Source organism: Capra hircus, chromosome 5 (genome assembly GCF_001704415.2).
Source record: "Capra hircus breed San Clemente chromosome 5, ASM170441v1, whole genome shotgun sequence".
Classification (NCBI taxonomy): Eukaryota; Metazoa; Chordata; class Mammalia; order Artiodactyla; family Bovidae; genus Capra; species Capra hircus.
In genome coordinates, this window is record NC_030812.1 from 17,639,391 (window position 1) to 17,660,455 (window position 21,065).

A 21,065-nucleotide genomic window follows, 5' to 3' on the forward strand; every position below is an offset into this window, starting at 1 on the left:
ATAGATTGCATTGTGCCCCAACCCCCATCAAACCCCCAAATTTGTATGTTTAAGTTCTAATTCCCAGTACCTCAAATGGCCTTATTTGGAGATAGGGCCCTTTCAGGCTGTAAGATAATTAAGATAAAACAGGGTCACTAGGGTGGGCCTTAATCCAATGTCTGATGTACTTACACAAAAACAAAATTTGACACACAGATATATACAGAAGGGAGTAACTACAAAGACAAGGAGAAGCTAGCCATCTATGAGCCAGAAGAAAGGCCTGAAAGGATCCTTTCCCCAAAGCCTAAAGAAGAAATCAATTCTGCCGATACCTTGATTTTGGACTTCTGGTTTTCAGAACTGTGAGAATAAATTTCTGTTGCTTAAGCCATCAACTCTGTGGGGTTCTGTTACGGTTGCCATAGCAGACGAATACACAAGCCTACAAAAAGTGCCTCAATTCCTTCCTCCTTTAGAAACCTATTCCTCATTCCTGGAGCTAAAATAATCACTCCCTCCTCTGAAATCCAGTAACACTTTATTTGCACTTGTTTTGGCATGAATCTACCTTGGGGTTTATTATCCATGTTCATATTTATTTCTCATTCTAAACTGTACATTATTTGAAAGAGAAATCTGTGCTTGGTTACTTTTTACTACAAAGTAGTAAAGATACCACTTATAAGATTGTTAAAGAGCATTATATGAGATAATGTTGTGAAAGCACTCAGAACAGTTTTAGTTTTTTCTCTCCCATTCTATTCTCTTGGCTTGATTAACTATCAAGTCAATAATTCCAGAGATATTATTATGATCATCATCATATTATATACTGATATATTATACATCATTTTTAAAGTATAATATTCTGTAAATACATTTATTATACCTGGCTCTGTAACATCACTTGAGTTAGCAGTAGGTTAAATACATTCTGACACTTTCGCTCTTTGGTTAAAAAAAAAAGTAAAAACAAGAGTAAGTTTTCTTAGGTAAAACAGAGTTAAAGTAAAGAAATTAGAGAATAGGATGTAGAAAAGTAAAGGGATTCTGAGCTGAGAGCACATAACACAACACTGGCAGAAACACTGCATGTATCCACCTGATTTCTAACTGTCTGAGAGAATGTGTGCACATACGAACATACATAGTGGCAAGGAAAGAAGACAGACATGTTTCATGGTGTCAGTAAACTATAGCAATGTGTTCCTACGTTGTCAGATAATCCAAGTCTACATTCTGGTTCTACTACTATTAAGGTTAAAGTGAAGAAAGTGAAGTCGCTCAGTCATGTCTGACTCTGTGCCACCCCATGAACTGCAGCCTACCAGGCTCCTCTGTCCACAGGATTTTCTGGGCAAGAGTACTGGAGTGGGTTGCCCCTGCCTTCTCCAACTGTAACCATTAAGGTTAACACTAAGCAAAACCAACCCCTTGTAAGGCCTCTGTTTCTGCACCTCGCAAGTGAAGGCACTGATACTTTGGCAAGCTGTAGTTTCCTATCCCTGAGCTCTTCCATTTCCCTTACTTTATCTCTTCAGTCTACAAGAGCAATTTAATAAATGATAATCAGTACCCCTCACTGATAGTTAATAAAAGACTAATTCTATCTGATCACAGGAAAGACTAATTCTATCTGATCTTACATGGAGATATTTTTTTCAACAGTTCTCCTCACTAAAATACAGATGCAATTATTCAAGTAAGTGAATGTGGATCATTTTTTTCTTCCTATTCTCAGAAAACAAAAGTGCTAGCTGAGATTGTTTAAATTTTTGGAAAAAAATTCTAGTAAAACTCATCTATAAAAGTAAAATAAATAAAATTCTTGTATAATCAATTTCAGGGAGACTTACAAATTGTTCTGTAGAAGGAGAATCTTATTAAAAGGTATACACTGCTAAAAGTCAAGTTCTTAGGGGATGAGAGTTAGAGATAATACACAGATAATACTCAAATTCTCAATTACTTATTATCAAGTGAAAAAAAAGCAGCATTATGTGCCTGAAAAAGGAAATGAAATAAGAATTAAGTCATTTTTGCCCATTTTCTCTCAATTTAAATGTCTAATTTAATGAGGACTTAGGTGACTAGAATATCCAAGGTGGAAAGGAATGAACAAATGAGTGAATGCTATTTGATTTCAACTCAGAACGAACTTCTCACTCTGGACTGCCATATAAATTGACCAGAAGTAGAGCACATGTAGAAAGTTCATTAACTGTAGAATTAGACCTCCAGATAAATCCTAGTTCTGCATCTTCCTGATCACAAGAGATGTTTCTCCAAGCTTCCCAAGTAAAACAGAAATAGTTCTCTGCAGAGTATTGTGAGAACTATACCTAGGCAATACATATAAACTCCCTTTTCTCATTATATAAAAAAGTATCTGTTATAATACAAGGCAAAAAGATCATCAAAGGAACTTGCTATGTATATTAGAATGTTACAGAGCATCATAACAGATTTTTATCAATATTTTCCCTGTAGTGAAATTTGACTTGCAGTGAGATTTTACAACATGCTGAATTAGGAATTTCTAAGGCAAAACAAACACTTCTAAAGGGTCTTATTTTTGTTATTCTGTTATCTAATCTAATACTTTTTAGTGAATACCAGTAGTAAAACAGAGAATACTAAAATGAATTAGAGAAATGCATGACCACTAAGTTTTAGTAGGAACTAGTCAAATATTGGGGTTTAAGAAGTTTATTAACAGTTAATATTTTTTACAAATCTGACACAATTTGTTTCCATTTGTACCATACGTATATGCTACTTGCTATAAGGAAACTCAGCCAACAGAGAAATAAAGGACTGCCATGTACTCAAACTTGGGCCACTTCATTTCTTGGCTGGACTGGCGCATTGGTTTCAGAGTGTGCCTGTGCACCCTCCTCAGCACACTGATTCAGGGCAGCCACCCCTGTGGCCCAGCCACGGTCCTCTCCAGAAGATTCTGCTGGATCCATGTGCTTGCCGTGACTCACTTCTTCAGTTATGTGTCCCTTTTCTTTCTCATCTTGCTTAGCTTTCTCTTCCCTGTTTTTATCTTCCTGCTCCTCATTTTCACAGCAGTCTTGATTAATTTGCTGAACTTCAGGATTTGGATCATTTTCAAAATTGGGGTTAAAATCGGTCAAGGTACCTTCAGTTGACCTAAATGGACTTGATGTATTGTTTGTTCTTGACTCAGATTTATTTAACTCCATAGGACCTACAATATCTTCTGCTTTGTGTTTTTCTTCATTACTGTAATACTGTAGATTATGTCTAGGTACCTGATGATGTAAGTTGGCACTAACATCTATTTCTTTCTTATTTTTAATTCTCAGTACTGTTATGCGATTGTTTTGGTTCCTGTGTAAAGTGTTCTTTTTGTGAAAAATATTATGCCTGTATTTATTAACACTGGCAGCAAGAGGAGAAAGCGTAGTTGTGTCACATAACAGATTCTGCTTGAAGCAGACAGAAGAAAAGAAACAGGAAAAGAAAAGGAAAAAAATAATAAAAATAATAAAAATATACACACAAGTGTTTTAAAATAAGATACAACAAATAATTCTACATTAATCAGACTATAAAGACACACTAGAAATGTATCACACACATAAATGGATACAATGTTATAATGTATCTTCCTAATTTATCTAACTATGTGTTCTTGTTACAACAGAACTCATAACTACATTTAAAATCTACAGAAATCATGTGTAATGAAGCTTTATGCAAAGTATAAGAACCACAAATTTATATTATGTAAAAAGAATTAAAGAAAACATATATCTTTACCAAGTAAAAACAAAAGCTGGATTTATTATATTAATATTAATGAGAAGGATCTACTATTTCTAGCTAGATAAAGGCAGAAATTATTTCACTTTTAAACTTTAGAATTAAAACAATGAAAAGATATGCACTTACTGAAGGCCGAGAATATGCATCCTTTGAAAACTGCTTTTCTAAAGCATGAAGCTTTTCTTGGAGGTATTTATTTTGCAAACGTAAGTCTTCTATAACAGAATCTCGAGGAAGAGCTTGATGAGTCCTATGAACAATAATCACAGACTCTTTATTATTCAAACTGCCAACTCTTTACTGTTTTATTACATTAGAATACAGAAAAATATATTTTTAACACTGTATTTTAAATTCTACAAAACTTCAAAACTGTACAAAAATTAAATTGGGATATGACTATTCTATAAAATGATCCTCTACAGAGGATTTCATGGCTAGCCTCCTTTAAAGTAAGAGTTAAAAAGCGTATTTTGATTTAAAGAAATGCATTAACATTTGTAAAGAACATACATCTATTTTGGGATTGTGTAAGATAACTGAATAAAAATACCTACTATTTTTAAAACATTACATAATAATTTCATAATATTCATGTGCTTTTCAAAAAGTTCAAGGATTTTAATAGGTTCTTAGTGGGGCCAGATAACCTGTTTTTTTCAGTTTACACTCATCTGCATGACATACAAGGCCCTCCACTATCTGGCACAATCCCATCTGTTCAGCACAGTTGTCCAGGAGTTTTCCCTTACTGAGGATAATACAACCACTCTTACCCACACAAGAAAGATCACTTCTCCCCCTATGTCTCTGCTAGGGTTCTGTTTTTTCGGAATGTCCTTTCTCCCTTTAATAGCTACATGTGATTCATAACATTCACAAATTCACATTTGAACTGAGAGAGAAGACAAGTTGAAGTTCTCTTTTATAAAGTCTTCTCAATTATTTCAGCCTACACAGAGTCATACTATTCATACTAGAAAAGAAGCTATTAAATATCTAGAAGTATTAGAAGGTTTCAAAAGTAAAATTTTTTGATCCTTCTGAAAACTGCAAAAAAGAATAAAAGACTTGGTTTTATTCTGAATATATGCTTAGACTAAGAAAAACAAGGAAGCTAGGTCCAGACAGTGGCTATAAACAGGTGTCAAAACGAAGAGAAAATTTTCAATCACTTTTTTCTTCACCATCAAGAAAAATTCTGAAGAATTTAAGAAACAGTCATTTAGAAGGGAAGGAAATGGAATGTAGGTAGCTCATGGAGACTTTGAAAAGTAAATATTGTACAGACTGGGATAAAGTTCTGGAATTTGAACTATCAGCACACAGGTGATGAATTTACTTCTTTCTTTCCTCTATTATTTCCTAGCCTCAATAAAACACAGCTTGAAACATGAAGATGAGCATCAGCAAGGCTTCAAGTTCTAGCTTGAGCAGGAGCAAGGGCACTTAAGAACACTTAATACTCTTAGGCACTGCAAAAATCCCTCCTTATTTTTCTCTCCTATGCACTCTCCTATCTCAACCCTCAGGCAATCCCAAGGCAGTGGTGGCAAAGGCTGCAAAGGAAATTCAAAGGAGCCAAAATTTTTAGGGAGATGAATCTTCCCCAATTGGTAGAGTTGTGATTAGTAAATGGGGAAGGCAAAGTAGGGACCCCACCACCACATGTCCCCTTTTTTGCTCTCTTGCTGCTGGCTTAGATGCAGACAAGAGCACAACAGCTGAAGTGCACAGTATAACCGGGCAACTAAAGCCTCAGAATGTGCCTTAAAGTACCAAAAAGGCTTCCCTGGACGCTCAGCATTAAAGAATCTGCCTGTGATGCAAGAGACACAAGTTCAATCCCTGGGTCAGAAAGATCCCCTAGAGGAAGAAATGGCAACCCATTCCAGTATTCTTGCCTAGGAAATCCCATGGAAAGAGGATCCTGTTGGGCTACAGTTCATGAGGTTGCAAAGAACTGGACACAACTTAGTGACAAAACAACAACAACCAAAAAGAGGAGCCTGAAAGAAACCAAATGTATCAGTGAGATGACAGAAGAAAAGAGCTCTAGAAAGGAATCTTATAAAGTAGTTAATAAAGTACTGAGCTCACCCCTGAGCATGCATGAATGCATCTGATCCTAATCCGAACATTAAAGAATCTGAGAGAAGACAGCCAACATGCCAGACTGTCAATAGGGAAGTGCTCAGGCAGAACAAAGCAAAAGAGCACTGTAAAAGTTTTGAAAATGGTACTGAAACCACAGCCCACGGAAAGCAGGTTAAAAAATGGGGCTGAGCCTATCTAGACCTGCTAAAACAAAAATACTGCCTTTTCCACAGAATTCAATCAAGATCCAGAGTCGCAGAATATAACATTCAGAAGCTCAATAATATAATCTGTATTATGTGATGTAAAAAGAACCAGAAACATCTCTACTCACATGCGAAAAGAATAACCAGAACTCAAGTTTAAGATAAAACACAATTATGTTCAGTTCAGTTACTCAGCCATGTCTGACTCTTTGAGATCCCATTGACTGCAGCATGTAAGGCTTCCCTGTCCATCACCAACTCCTAAAGCTTTCTCAAACTCATGTCCATCGAGTTGGTGACGTCATCCAACAATCTCATCCTCTGTTGTCCTCTTCTCCTCCCGCCTTCAATCTTTCTCAGCATCAGGGTCTTTTCTGATGAGTCAGTTCTTCGCATCAGGTGGCCAAAGAATTGGAGTTTCAGCTTCAACATCATTCCTTCCAATGAATATTCAGGACTGATTTCCTTTAGGATGGACTGGTTGGATCTCCTTGCAGTCCAAGGGACTCTCAAGAGTCTTCTCCAACACTACAGTTCAAAACCATCAATTCTTCAGCGCTCGGTTTTCTTATTGGTCCAACTCTCACATTCATACAAGACTACTGGAAAAAACAAAGCTTTGACTACACAGACCTTTGTGGGCAAAGTAATGTCTCAGATTTTTAATATGCTATCTAGGTTGGCCATAGCTTTTCTTCCAAGGAGTGAGCGTCTTTTCATTTCATGGCTGCAGTGACCATATGTAGTGATTTTAGAGCCCCCCAGAATAAAGCCTCTCCCTGTTTCCATTGTTTCCTCACCTATTTACCATGAAGTTATGGGACTGGATGCCATGATCTTAGTTTCCTGAATGTTGAGTTTAAAGTCAACTTTTTTCACTCTCTTTCACTTTCATCAAGAGGCTCTTTAGTTTTTCTTCACTTTCTGCCATAAGGGTGGTGTCATCTGCATATCTAAGGTTATTGATATTTATCCTGGCAATCTTGATTCCAGCTTGTGCTTCATTCAGCCTGGCATTTCACGATATACTCTGCATATAAGTTAAATAAGCAGAGTGACAATATCAACCTTGACGTATCCCTTTCCCTATTTGGAACCAGTCTGTTGTTCCATGTCCAGATCTAACTGCGGCTTCTTGATCTATAAACACATTTCTCAGGAGGCAGGAAAGCAGGTTTGGTATTCCCATCATTTTAAGAATTTTCCACAGTCTGTTGTGATCTATGCAGTCAAAGACTTTGGCATAGTTAATAAATCAGAAGTAGATGTTTATCTGGAATCTCTGGCTTTATCTATGATCCAACAGATGTTAGCAATTTGATCTCTGGTTCCTCTGCTTTTTCTGAATCCAGCTTGAACATGTGGAAGTTCATGGTTCATGTGCTGTTGAAGCCTCACTTGCAGAATTTTGAGCATTACTTTGCTAGCATGTGAGATGAGTGCAATTGTGCAGTAGTATGAACATCCTTTGGCATTGCCTTTCTTTGGGATTGGAATGAAAACTGACCTTTTCCAGTCCTGTGGCCACTGCTGAGTTTCTCAAATTTGCTGGTATACTGAGTGCAACACTTTAATAGCATCATATTTTACGATATGAAATAGCTCAACTTGAATTCCATCACCTCCACTAGCTTTGTTTGTAGTGATGCTTCCTAAGGCCCACTTGACTTTGCATTCCAGGATGTCTGGCTCTAGGTGAGTGATCACACCATCATGGTTACCTGGGTCATGAAGATCTTTTCTGTATAGTTCTTCTGTGTATTATTGACACCTCTTCTTAATATCTTCTGCTTCTGTTAGGTTCATACCATATCTGTCCTTTATTGTGCCCATCTTTGCATGAAATGTTCCCTTGGTATCTCTAATTTTCTTGAAGAGATCTCTAGTCTTTCCCATTCTGTTGTTTTCCTCTATTTCTTTGCACTGATCACTGAGGAAGGCTTTCTTATCCCTCTATGCTATTGTTTGGAGCTCTGCATTCAAATGGGTATATCTTTACTTTTCTCCTTTGCCTTTCGTTTCTCTTCTTTTCTCAGCTATTTGTAAGGCCTTCTCAGACAACCATTTTGCCTTTTTGCATTTTTCTTGGGGACAGTCTTGATCACTGCCTCCTGTACAATGTCATAAACCTCCGTCCATAGTTCTTCAGGCACTCTGTCTATCAGATCTATTCCCTTGAATCTATTTATCACTTCCACTGTATAATCATAAGGGATTTGATTTAGGTCATACCTGAATGGTCTAGTGGTTTTCCCTACTTTCTAAACTTTAAGTCTGAATTTGGAAATAAGGAGGTCATGATCTGAGCCACAGTCAGCTCCCAGTCTTGTTTTTGCTGACTGTATAGAGCTTCTTCATCTTTGGCTGCAAAGAATATAATCAATCTGATTTCAATACTGACCATCTAGTGATGTCCATGTGTAAAGTCTTCTCTAGTGTTGTTGGAAGAGTGTGTTTGCTATGACCAGTGTGTTCCCTTGGCCAAACTCTGTTAGCCTTTGTCCTTCTTCATTCTGTACTCCAAGGCCGAACTTGCCTGTCACTCCAGGTGTCTCTTGACTTCCTACTTTTGCATTCCAGTCCCCTACATTGAAAAGGACATCTTTTTTGGGTGTTAGTTCTAGAAGGTCTTGTAGGTATTCATAGCAAAGATCAACTTCAACTTCTTCAACATTACTGGTTAGGGCACACACTTGGATTACTGTGATATTGAATGGTTTGCCTTGGAAATGAACAGAGATCATTCTGTCGTTTTTGAGACTGCAGCCAAGTATTGCATTTTGGACTCTTTTGTTGACTATGATGGCTACTCCATCTCTTCTGAGGGATTCCTGCCCACAGTAATAGATAAAATGGTCATCTGAGTTAAATTCACCCATTCCAGTCCATTTTAGTTCACTGATTCCTAGAATGTCGATGTTGACCTTTTGTATCTCCTGCTTGACCACTTCTAATTTACTTTGATTCGTGGCCCTAACATTCCAGGTTCCTATGCAATATTGTTTCTTACAGCATCAGACTTTACTTCCATCACCAGTCACATCCACAACTGGGCGCTGTTTTCGCTTTGGCTCTGTCGCTTCATTCTTTCTGCTGTTACTTCTCTACTCTTCTCCAGTAGCATATGGGCACCTACCAACCTGGGCAGTTCCTCTTTCAGTGTCCTATCGTTTTGCCTTTTCATACTGTGCATAGGGTTCTCAAGGCAAGAATACTGAAGTGGTTTGCCACTGCCTTCTCCAGTGAAGCATGTTTTGTCAGAGCTCTCCACCTTGACCTGTCTGTCTTGAGTGGTGCTACATGGCATGGCTCATAGTTTCATTGAGTTAAACAAGTTTGTGGTCCACGTAATCAGTTTGATTAGTTTTCTGTGACTGTGGTTTTCATTCTGTCTTCCCTCTGAGGGATAAGGATAAGGGGCTTCTGGAAGCTTCCTGATGCCAAAGACTGACTGTGGGGGAAACTGGGTCTAGTTCTGATGTGTGGGGCCATGATTAGTAATTTCTGACTAAGAGTTACTGCTGTCTCTTCAAGTAGACTAGTAAATTCCTAAAGGAATTGTCTTGAACTTCTGTATGTTACCCAGTGCCACTTATGGTATATGTATGGTTTATTATATGCTTCTGCATTTTAATGTATTAGCTTACCTCATATATGATATGTCATTTTCTAAGTCAAGATTTCTCTTTTTTAATTCTTCTAACTCTTTTTCTGACTCCAACACTCGCACTGCCATAACCTGATCAACAGTCAGGCCAGTTGTTTTTAGTTTCCTTTGCAGGGTAAGTTTCTCTTTATCAGCTCTGTGGGATTTAATACAGAATCATGAAAATGTACCATTCACTGGCTTGTTCAATTTATTAAATTGTAGCTTCCTTATTATAAGATGTATGTTTGTACAAAAACGAGATCATTCTCTATTTGCTATGAGCTAAATTAACTAAATTCCACTTAGAAATTGTTAAAATATATTTAACACATATTTTTAAAAAAATAAAAAGTGAAATATAGATAATAAATGATAAAGCTGGAGAATTTCTCATTTTAGCAAGTACACAAAAACTATATAACTTTCAGGTAAATGAAAAAGTATACATAATTAATTAGTTTTACATTAAACTCACTTGGCAAAAAGATCCTTCACAGTAGTCAATTGCTTTGTTAGAATATAGACTTCCCCCTCTTTCTCTTTTAACTTGTTTCGAATTCCCTCTATTTTGGTTTGCCATTTTTTACCTTCTTCCCACCGAATTACTTCTTCTCTGGCACTCTGTAAGTAATAACAAATTATTTACAAGTTTAATTACATGGATTTTAGCCAATTTGAGTTCTTCTTTGGATTATTTCTATCAATAACTTTTTTTACTACAAAACAGTTTACTAGTTAACTTGTAAGAAAATTTCAAGCTATTTTTCACACTACAGAATCAATTTATGAGTGGGTTGGTTATTGATTGTTACTGCAAACACTGAATATACCCAAGTCCCTCTGTTTACTCTGAAATAATAATCCAGTCCACTGAAGGATTAAATAGGACACATCTGGGTCAAGAATGAAGGATAAAAACGCCCAGATTTCTTTCTCAAAGGTCTGTACAAACCAATCTATATAAACAATTACACTGGGAAAAGTGATAAATACAACTGAATATATATGGTATAAAGGGATTTTGGGTGTACTGTAATGTCAGAAAGAAGAGTAATTTCTGAGGAAGACGTACTGGTGTCTCTTCAAGTAGACTAGTAAATTCCTAAAGGACAGACACTTGCCTTGAATGCCTCTATGTTACCTAGTACCACTTATGGTATATGTATCAGGTCTACAGATCAACAAATTACCTAGTCTTCAACTACACATTTAACTATCACTACCTTAAACATATCAGTACATCTCTTCACATACCTTTTCTTTCATAGGTTTCATTTCTGCTTCATCCACTTTTCTTTCCAGTTGGCTTTCTAGCTTTTTAATTTTCTTTTGGAGTTCTTCAATTAAACTTTGTTTGTTATCTGTCAAAGGTTTGCCCTAAAAACCAAGATGTAGTTTTACATTAAACAAGCATGAAAGTATCAAACAAAATACACAATAAATATTCCAACTGTAGAAACTTTGAGACTACAGCTAACCATACTTTCTAAATGACACTGTTGATATTTAAGCATAACATGGTAACTACTTCCATATTTTAATAAGATATGCTACTTTAAAACTACTAATACAATAGAGGTCACTGAAGGAATTAGCGGCTACATTAATCACAGTGATTTGAAAGCTAGTTTCAGCAAATATTATAGAAAAAATGAAAAAGTGGAAATAAACTACTACCTGTCTATTATAAATCAAAACATTATTACAAATAAGACTACCTGTAATCCACTGGTTAATCTTTTAATTTGCCTCTTCAGTTCATTATTCTCTTGATCAACTCCATCTTTCTCTCTAAGCACTTTACCATAGGCTTTTTGTTTATTTTGAAGTTCACTGGTTAAGTCATTTAAATTATCAGTTAGTGAGTTTTCTCTGTTTTTACTTGTTTTAAGAGCTTCTTTAAGTTTTAAAATATTTTCACTTAAATCTTCAATTTGTGACTAACACAAGACAAAGAAAGGTGTAAATTATGAATCTTCAGCAAATATCAATGATAAAAGCAATAATAATAAAGTACACCACTAATACTTACTAATAAGAAAGTTTCAATCTAAATTCTTAAGTACACACATGCAAAAAAACCCACCACAAACTATATAAATTCTTCTATCCTCATTTCAAATGAACTAAGTCTACCTTCAGGGAAAAAACAAAACATAAAAAAACAGTCTAAAGCAATTCATCTTCAGCAAACACCTAGAACCAAAATTTCATCAAGTAAGCAAATGTTTCATTCTGGCTGATTTAATTTATTAGAAGAACAAGTAAATATCACTGTATAAAGCATTTTTAAAAAATCCTGTGAAGCCTAAGAACAGCAGAAAACAAAAATCTTTTAGTAGTTTGTATTCTATTTTGTAAAGACAAGACATAAAAGGGCAGCTCACAATACTAGACAGTATACATAAGCCACTAGAAAGGAGTTCCAAGCTGTCCTAGATAGCAACATAGATGGGATTATTTGTCCTTAATATATGTTTTGTTGAATAAATTATTACAGGCCCAAAGGGATTATCAATAGCCCTAATAGGAAATTAGCAGTAGTATAGCAGTTACACAAAATACAAACTCCCTTGGAAAAGTCAAAAATTGTTTCAGGAAAAATGACTGGAAGTTTTTGAGGAATTCAGAGCAGAAATTTCGACAAAGAGAAAGGGACTGATCATCACAGGGCTATACCTATTTACATATTTATGACTTACTGGATTTTTATTACCAAATATGCTAATAATCTCAATAGGTCCAATAGGAGATTTAAAAAATCTGAGTAAAATCCAGTCCTTACATGGTTTAATGGTGATAAAGGGTATACATGAAAACCAAAAGTAAATAAAAATTATATGTTTTTATATGTTTTAAAAAAACTATATATTTTATATGTTTTACAAAATAAAACATAAAATTTTTCATTTTATTCAAACTGTATGACACTCTATGTAAAGAAATTTAAAAATCACAATTAAATGTACACATTTTAGAAAAAAAAATTTTCATACAGTAACAAACCTAATAACTGGGTAAGAAAATAATACACTGTCAAAAATTAAGAAATAATTTAAAAAAGAAAAGGCATTAATGTTGGGCAGCCCTATAGATTAAATGTGGACCACATAATTTCCATAAACTATTTCAGGGGCTAAAAGAGGAAAGTCAATTAAGTCATATTATGAACTTAGCAAAAACTAATCTCACTTATCAATACAGAATTTAAAAAGCCTAAGAAAAATGTTTCTTAAATTTAATTCTATTGAGGACTGTCTTATAATGGACTACTCTATACTAACCTTCAAGACAATATTCAGTGAATATGGTAAAGATATTTAGTGTTCAAAATGTGTACATCTATGCACTAATTATTTATTAGAATAAATTTCTTATTCATTATCAAAATTATTATATATCTAAGTGAATTTTCTTCCAACAGGAATTAGTGGGAATTCTGTTATATGAATGCACACGTTCATGTTCACCTTTAGCTCTTTAGTATGTCGATCCACAATTTGTTGAACATTGAGATTTGCCTCTTTCTGAGAAGTCACGGAAATAATACGTTCTTCAGCTGCTGCTGTCATTTCTGCCCGAAGTTCCAAAAGTGCCCGACTAAGTGCCTAAAAATTCCAAAACATACATAATTTTTAAACAGTGACACTTTATATGAGAAACGTGTAATATAAAATACACATAAGATTCATTACTTTAAACTATTCTAATACCATGTGTTTAATCAGTGTTCATAGACAATCCAGCTGTTTCAAACTGATTTCCATTAGTAAGTGAACTCAGTTCTTCCCAAATTGAGTGTAAGAATCCAAAATCTTAATAATGATAATTGTGAAAATCTAGCATTAAATCAAACAATCTGCATTACCCAACCCAGGCATGTTCTGTTCTCAAAATTCTAAGCTGAAATATTTATTTAAATTACTCACTTAATACATGCTTCCATGTGAAATTAATTGAATTTAAGAAGACAAAGTTACAAGATTAGAAAAGACTTAAAATTTGCCAATAAATTTCATGAGCTAACACAGAAAAACAGTAGCACCTTCTAAAACAGTTAATTATATACAAAATCTGAGATAAGTAGAAAACAAACTAATCAACCTGTTAATCCACTGACCAACCCCTTTTCACAGCACTGTCTCTGAGATCTCCTTCTTTAATTTTCCTCCTCTTATCCTATCTCCCTCTTAATCCCCAGAATTGTTTAAAATTTTTCAATTATTTAAATTGTTTAAAATGGCCTCAGTAACAGAGCATCTTAACAGAAAAGGAGAGAAAATATTTTCAAGAAGATTTTTCTTTATTGAGATGGCTGGATGACATCACTGACTCGATGGACGTGAATCTGAGTGAACTCCTGGAGTTGGTGATGGACAGGGAGGCCTGGCGTGCTGCAATTCATGGGGTCGCAAACAGTCGGACACGACTGAGCGACTGAACTGAACTGAACCCACAAATCAGACTGATAACATAGAAAGATAAGTTAGACAATGCATAGATGTGTTAGTCGCTCAGTCGTGTCTGACTCTTTATGACCCTATGGACTGCAGCCCACCAGGCTCCTCTGTCCATGGTATTCTCCATGGAGTGAGTAGCCATTTCCTTCTTCAGGGATCATCCCAATCCATTGATCGAACCCAGGTCTCCCACATTGGAGACATATTCTTTACTGTCTAAGCCACTAGGAAAGCCCAAGTTGGACTATATTTGAACTTAAAAACACCACCAATTTATAGGGCTTTCTAAAAGAGTTATCTTGAAAGACCCAACCTTGTTAACAGCTTAAGATAATGCTTATACTTTTTATTACAACAGAGAGATGCATGCTATCATCTTTTACAAATCTTCACTAACAGCATTCTACCACATGTTTTAACTTTCTATTGTTACTTACTTTTTGTTGTTTCTCTTTCAAGGATAATTGGCTCTTTAGCCTTTCTACTAGATTTCTCATTGTAGTTGTTGGAGCTCTTGAATTTGCTTCTTTTTGAGTCTGAAGTTCAGACTTTAAACTTTGTGACTCCTTTTGTGATTGCACCAGAAGACACCTCAAATTCTCTACTTCTGCTTTAATTTTTTTCACTTCATCTGCATGATTTTCTTGGAGCCTAATATACAGGAAACGTATGTATTTAGTAGAGTGGTTGCAGCAATTCGGAGAAGGCAATGGCACCCCACTCCAGTACTCTTGCCTGGAAAATCCCATGGATGGAGGAGCCTGGTGGGCTGCAGTCCATGGGGTCGCTAAGAGTCGGACACAACTGAGCGACTTCACTTTCACTTTTCACTTTCATGCACTGGAGAAGGCAATGGCAACCCACTCCAGTGTTCTTGCCTGGAGAATCCCAGGGACGGCGGAGCCAGGTGGGCTGCCGTCTATGGGGTCGCACAGAGTTGGACACGACTAAAGTGACTTAGCAGTAGCAGTAGCAGTTGCTGCACTTAACAGTTTGATTGATACAAATTTTACAAAGAACAAATGTTTGGTCCTCAGTATCCTTAAAAATCTAAGTCTCGATCCAAATCCTGAAAGAGGAACAATTCTTTACTCTACTTAACTACTATTTAACTTAACGTAAAATAGACTTTCTTCCAGTTTCTGCCTACTATGTTTTTCCAACAACTGCATCAGTAATTTATGGCTCTAGATGGAATAATATAGAGAATGAACAAAATAACACTTTAAATATTATGGTTCCTGCAAGACGCAACTGCTTCCTTTATATAAGGGTTTCTCCACCATGGCCATGACTGAAGTGACTTAGCAGCAGCAGCAGCAACCATGGCACTATTGACATTTTTGCTGGATAATTCTTCATTGGGGGTGGGGGTTACTGTCTATGCATTTTAAAACATTTAGCAGTATTCCTTGCTTCTACCCACAAGATGCCAGTAGTACCTCCTAGTCATTCATCAAAAATGTCTACATCAAATGTCCCTGAGGGCAGAGGAGAGCAAAATCCTGCTTGAAGATCACTGCCCTATAGTGACATTTACAAAGACAAAATATAAACTTTCACAGAAACCATCCATGTGTACTCTTAATTTGTATATGGTTTTAAAGTCACCAGTACTGTGTCTATAACTCTGTAGCTGTATATGGAAATAGATATTATAGTAGAAACTGAAGACTTTTTACAACTGAAGTGACTAAATGCATGCATGCATGCACAAAGACTTAGTAAATTCAATTAATCCTACTGCTTATTCAATATTAGTCTTATAAATGGAATTACATCATTACATCCAGTTCACTGTATTTACATAGATACTATATTAATAAGGCCATCAATATCGAGATTCAAATTATTAAACTTTGTTCAGTGAGAGAAAGGTATGTTAAACTATCAACAGGTACAGTATTAAACAATCTGAGATTTGTTTCTTCTAGCAAATCTTAGGCACTTTAAATAATCATCAAACTGTAAAAATATAAGGTTTCACTAAAGAAATCACACAGAACTATAATTTCCTAAGACGCATTAAAATATGCATACCACTGTGCACATAGAGAATAAAAGTATTAACTTTAGGCTAAAATGACAGAAGTACAAAACAACAACTTCAAGTGTTTCAGGTGGCGAAATAGTAAATATACAAGGAGATATCAAACGTTGATTATTTTCAACATCCAAGAATCAGATTCAGAAATGAGAGAAATGTTATGCTCTAAAATATGACAGAAACTTAATATATCAAAAATAGCATCTCATGTACAAAGTTTAACAGAAAGAGGAAATACAGATTGAAAATGTACCACATGCTACTTTAATTCTCTTTTCTCTTAGAGAATAATTCATTTAAAGTGGCAGCTTCTTAATAAAGCAAAAATAGTGTTAGCTTTGTCAGAAGCATCTTGGATAAATGAATAAAGAATCAAAGGTTCTAATAAGGACCTCAGAGATGGAATAGAATTATAAGTCAAGTAGTTTACTTTCTCATTTTTTTTTTGAGATAAGAAACTGAGCATCAGAGATAGTTCTACAGTGATTACAAAATACCTAAATATAAGCCTATTTTATTTAATGATGGATTTATGGCTGTTCTGGGTCCTTGCTGCTGCATGCGGGCTTTCGGTGAGTGCCGGGGGCTACTCGCTAGCTGCTGTGTGTGGGCATCTCATTGAGGTGGTTTTTCTCATGGTGGAACATAGGCTCAAGAGCACGCAAGGTTCAGCAGTTGCAGCACTTGGGCTCAACAGTTGAGGCTTGCAGCCTCCAGCACACAGGCTCAGCAGGTGGGGAGCATGGGTGCTGCTGCCTTGCTGCATGGGCAGTATTCCCAGACCAGGAACTGAATCCTGGTCCCCTGCCTGGCAGCTGGACTCTTTACCACTGGATCACCAGGGAACTCCTGTACCTATTTTAGTTTCAAAATTTATACTCTGATAAATGATTGAACAATGTATATTAGAATTTCTAACATAGAGAATGCTTTGAGCCCTCCACTGTTGATGTGGTTAATAAAAAAGATTAATATTTCATTCAACAAATATTTGAGCCTTAAATGTATGCCACAAACTGTTGTTGCTGCTGCTGCTAAGTCGCTTCAGTTGTGTCCGACTCTGTCCGACTCTATGGAGAGCAGCCCACCAAGCTCCTCTGTCCACGGGATTCTCTAGGCAAGAATACTGGAGTGGGGCCACAAACTATTACAGGTATATAAATAAAAGTTTTGTATTTATGTTACTTTACAATTTTCAAACTACTTCCATATATAGCATCATTTGGCCTTCATATAACCACCTTGAAAGAGCCAGAGTAAGTACTGTCATTTTCCTTTACAGATAATAAAAAGGAAAATTTCAAAGGTTAAAGATGAGATTCTACACAAGAATCTTTTGAGTCAGACTGACTAGATTCAAATCATGGCTTTCTCATCTTCTCCTAGGCATGTTACTAACGCATTCTATAGCTTAGCTTCCTATCTGCAAAATGGAGTGACTATCCCATATCATCAGTAGTACTGAGGATAAAATGAGATAATATAGGCAATATTTTTAGACCAGTGCATGATATAACAAATGCTTACATTTATATTTATTATATCATTATTCCCATTTTCCTATATTTACAATATATTTCTAAGACTTACCGTAATTTCATATTTTCAAATTCTTTGATTTTTAATTCAGTGATTTCTTTTTGTCTCTCTAATTCTTGAGATACTTGTTTTAGTTTGATCACAAGTGAGGAGAGAGAGTCATCTTGTTCTGCTACTGTCTGTTCCATTTCAGCCAAACGAATAAAATGCTTGTTGGTAGGAACTGGAGTGGGAGACTGTTTTATTAAATCCTATGAAATATCATTATATTAGCCATGAGCAGGTACAATGCAATGCCATACTTATCTCATAATTTTAACTTGGTTCCTTAAATGAGCAAAACAATTTCAAATCTAAAATGTAATGAAGGCAATGAAGGCTTAGAGAAGACAGGAAATAGAGATCTTATTCTTTGTATTCCCAGCATCTGGCAAAGTACCTACATGTAGGGAAGGATGAATAAATAAATGTTGATTGAATTAATGAGTTAAAGTTTGAGGAAGGTAAGGTTTGCATGTTAGGAGAAGAAAGACAGGTCATTTTGCACATACAGAATACAATGGCCAAGAGGCAAGAATAAACTGAAATAAGAACATAGAAAGCAGTTAGATACAAGTAAATTAATAATGTACAGATTTGAAAAGACAGACAGAGGTCAGAGGAAGAAATATAAACATGATTTTCTAGGCAGCAGTAAGCTATAACAAATCTAGGTCTAGGGAAAAAAATGATCAGAGCTGTGTTTTCAGATTATTCTGGCAAAAAAAAAAAAAAAAGTAGGATGGCTTCCAATCCCCTCTCCCCAAAAACAGAGCTAAATTTTCAACTGTATGGTCTGAAAAATCAATAAAGAATAGAACAAAGTTCCTAGACTCTTACCCAAACTGTAATCTTACCCAAGCTGTTTCTTTGAATTTACTGAGTGAATTATCAGCCTGCAGTTCTAATTTACGATGAAGAATATGAAGTTCTTCTTCATGTTTCTTAACAATTTCTCTTTGTTCCTGTTTTATAACAAATGAAAACTATAGCTTACATTGTGACTCATATAAATTTACATTCTAAAAGTCTTAAATATTTTATCTTTAATATACTAAAATCCTTATGAGAGGGAAGGAACAACATGTGCATACATTTCCCTAGCACATGTTCAAACTGACAAGCCTAGCCTTAGAGTATAACTTATTCTTAATATTAGAATAATATGATTCATTATCTTTTAACTTGTTTCTAGCAATTTTTAAATTTTAGATTTTTTTTACCCCTTAAAGTTCTGGCAAATTTGATTTTCACTGATAGCAGTGTGATGGATTTCATTCTAACTTACTGCCTCAATCTTTACTTATTAACTTGAAATCAGTTTCACCATGAACGCCATTACTGGTTTACTCAGTCAATAACACAAACTGCCAGTTTTACTGACAGATCTGTAATCCAATCACGTGAAAGTAACAATACCTGAATAGAATCATTTGAAAACAAGAAATGAAACACCACTTAAGGGCAGAATAGTATTTGGCATTTGTCTAAAAAACACCATAATAAATAAGACAGCATAACATAATCAAATACCTCTCTGGCTTTTTCTAGCAGATGTTGATACTTCTTCAACACTTCTTCCTTTTGATTTAACCTTGCTTGCATATTTGCAATGGTCTGGTGAGCAAGTTTCAATGTGTGATGAGATTTTGGTTCCACCTCTTTTCTGCTGAACTCAGCTATAAGCTTTTCTTGTTCTGCAGTGGCAGGCAATCGAAGCCTCAGTTCATTTATCACTTTGTCTCTTGACAGAATATTCTCCTCTGCTAACCGTAAAGCAGATTCTTTTTCTCTTAGTTTCTGTAATGATAAATCATTAAAAAAAGATACTTTTTTTTCTTTTAAATGCTTCACCTGAATTTTAGTCAGACTGGTGGTGGTGGTTTAGTCACTAACTCGTGTCCAGTTTTTGCTACCCCATGGACTATAGCCTGCCGGGCTCCTCTGTCCATGAGATTCTCCAGGCAGGAATACTGGAGTGGGTTGCCATCTCCTTCTCCAGGGGACCTTCCCAATGCTGGAATCGAACCGGGGTCTCCTGCACTGCAGGTAGATTCTTTACCAACTGAGCTACAAGGGAAGCGCACTAATAGCCAAATGCTACTTTCAGTTCAGTTCAGTTACTCAGTCATGTCCGACTCTGCGACCCAATGGACTGCAGCACACCAGATCTCCCTGTCCAACTCTCAGAATTTACTCAAACTCATGTCCATTGAGTCGGTGATGCCATCCAACTATCTTATCCTCTGTCATCCCCTTCTCCTGCCTTCAATCTTTCCCAGCATCAAATGAGTCAGCTGTTTGCATCAGGTGGCCAAAGTGTTGGAGTTTCAGCTTCAACATCAGTTCTTCCAAAGAACACCAGGACTGATCTCCTTTAGGATGGACTGGATGGACTCCTTGCAGTCCAAGGGACTCTCAAGAGTCTTAATAAGGTTAAACTGTATTTCTATGTGACAGCAGTTATCTATATGCATATTTTATTTATAAGATTATTATATATGCTAGAAACTTCATTGTTAATGATGAAAATGAAATTTAGTTACAATACTTTATTTAGATCTTATAGTTTTAGAAATAGAAATGGGGGTGGTGATAGATCTATAAAGAAAATGTAATAAATCATTTCTTTTATTTTGATTCATTGACTCATTAGAGCATCAGAAGAGTAACCCATAGAAGTCAACAAAGTATAAAAGCTGGAATTTTAGTGGTCTGAGTCAATGGATCTCCATTATAAAATGTGCAGCTTCTCAAAACAAAACAGAAAATAGTATATATTCCTCAATAGAATTAAGCAAATACTCAAAAATCAAATAGCTCAGTGGCAATTCACATAAATGACAAATTTACAATATAGAAGACAATTTAAGTTTCTTTGGTTGATTTAAAAATGTACAATTTAAAAAATTATTTCAAATGTATTTATAGTAATATGATTTTCATTTTAGTTGACATCTAAATATATTCAGTTTATACTATTTTCTGTATAATTTAATAGAGATCTGAACATCTATTAACCAAATTTAAGACCTAGATTAAACTAAGAAACAATTCCTAGTTTACCTTCAAGCCCTTTAACCACCCACAAAAAGAAATAAACTAAAAATTGATCCACGAAAACCCTAAAGACTCCACCAGAAAATTACTAGAGCTCATCAATGAATATAGTAAAGTTGCAGGATATAAAATCAACACACAGAAATCCCTTGCATTCTTATACACTAATAATGAGAAAGTAGAAA

At 35.5% G+C, this 21,065-nt stretch overlaps 1 protein-coding gene across 6 annotated transcripts in view; it reads right to left on the reverse strand.

The window, feature by feature from the left end:
• Positions 1-21,065, reverse strand: part of CEP290 (centrosomal protein 290) — a 94,111-nt gene that overhangs the window by 16,058 nt on the left and 56,988 nt on the right. For 5 of the 6 annotated variants that reach the window (XM_013963717.2, XM_013963718.2, XM_018047607.1 and 2 more), the window contains 10 exons: positions 19,354-19,620; positions 18,678-18,785; positions 17,833-18,032; positions 14,633-14,846; positions 13,206-13,343; positions 11,454-11,675; positions 10,990-11,112; positions 10,211-10,356; positions 9,734-9,889; positions 3,910-4,033 (listed from right to left, as the gene is read on the reverse strand). In XM_013963717.2, the coding sequence (XP_013819171.2) occupies positions 3,910-4,033; positions 9,734-9,889; positions 10,211-10,356; positions 10,990-11,112; positions 11,454-11,675; positions 13,206-13,343; positions 14,633-14,846; positions 17,833-18,032; positions 18,678-18,785; positions 19,354-19,620 (1,698 nt within the window). Of the gene's footprint in view, positions 1-2,678; positions 3,441-3,909; positions 4,034-9,733; positions 9,890-10,210; positions 10,357-10,989; positions 11,113-11,453; positions 11,676-13,205; positions 13,344-14,632; positions 14,847-17,832; positions 18,033-18,677; positions 18,786-19,353; positions 19,621-21,065 lie in introns of those variants that run through there. The other variant, XM_018047608.1, reaches the window with a different exon arrangement.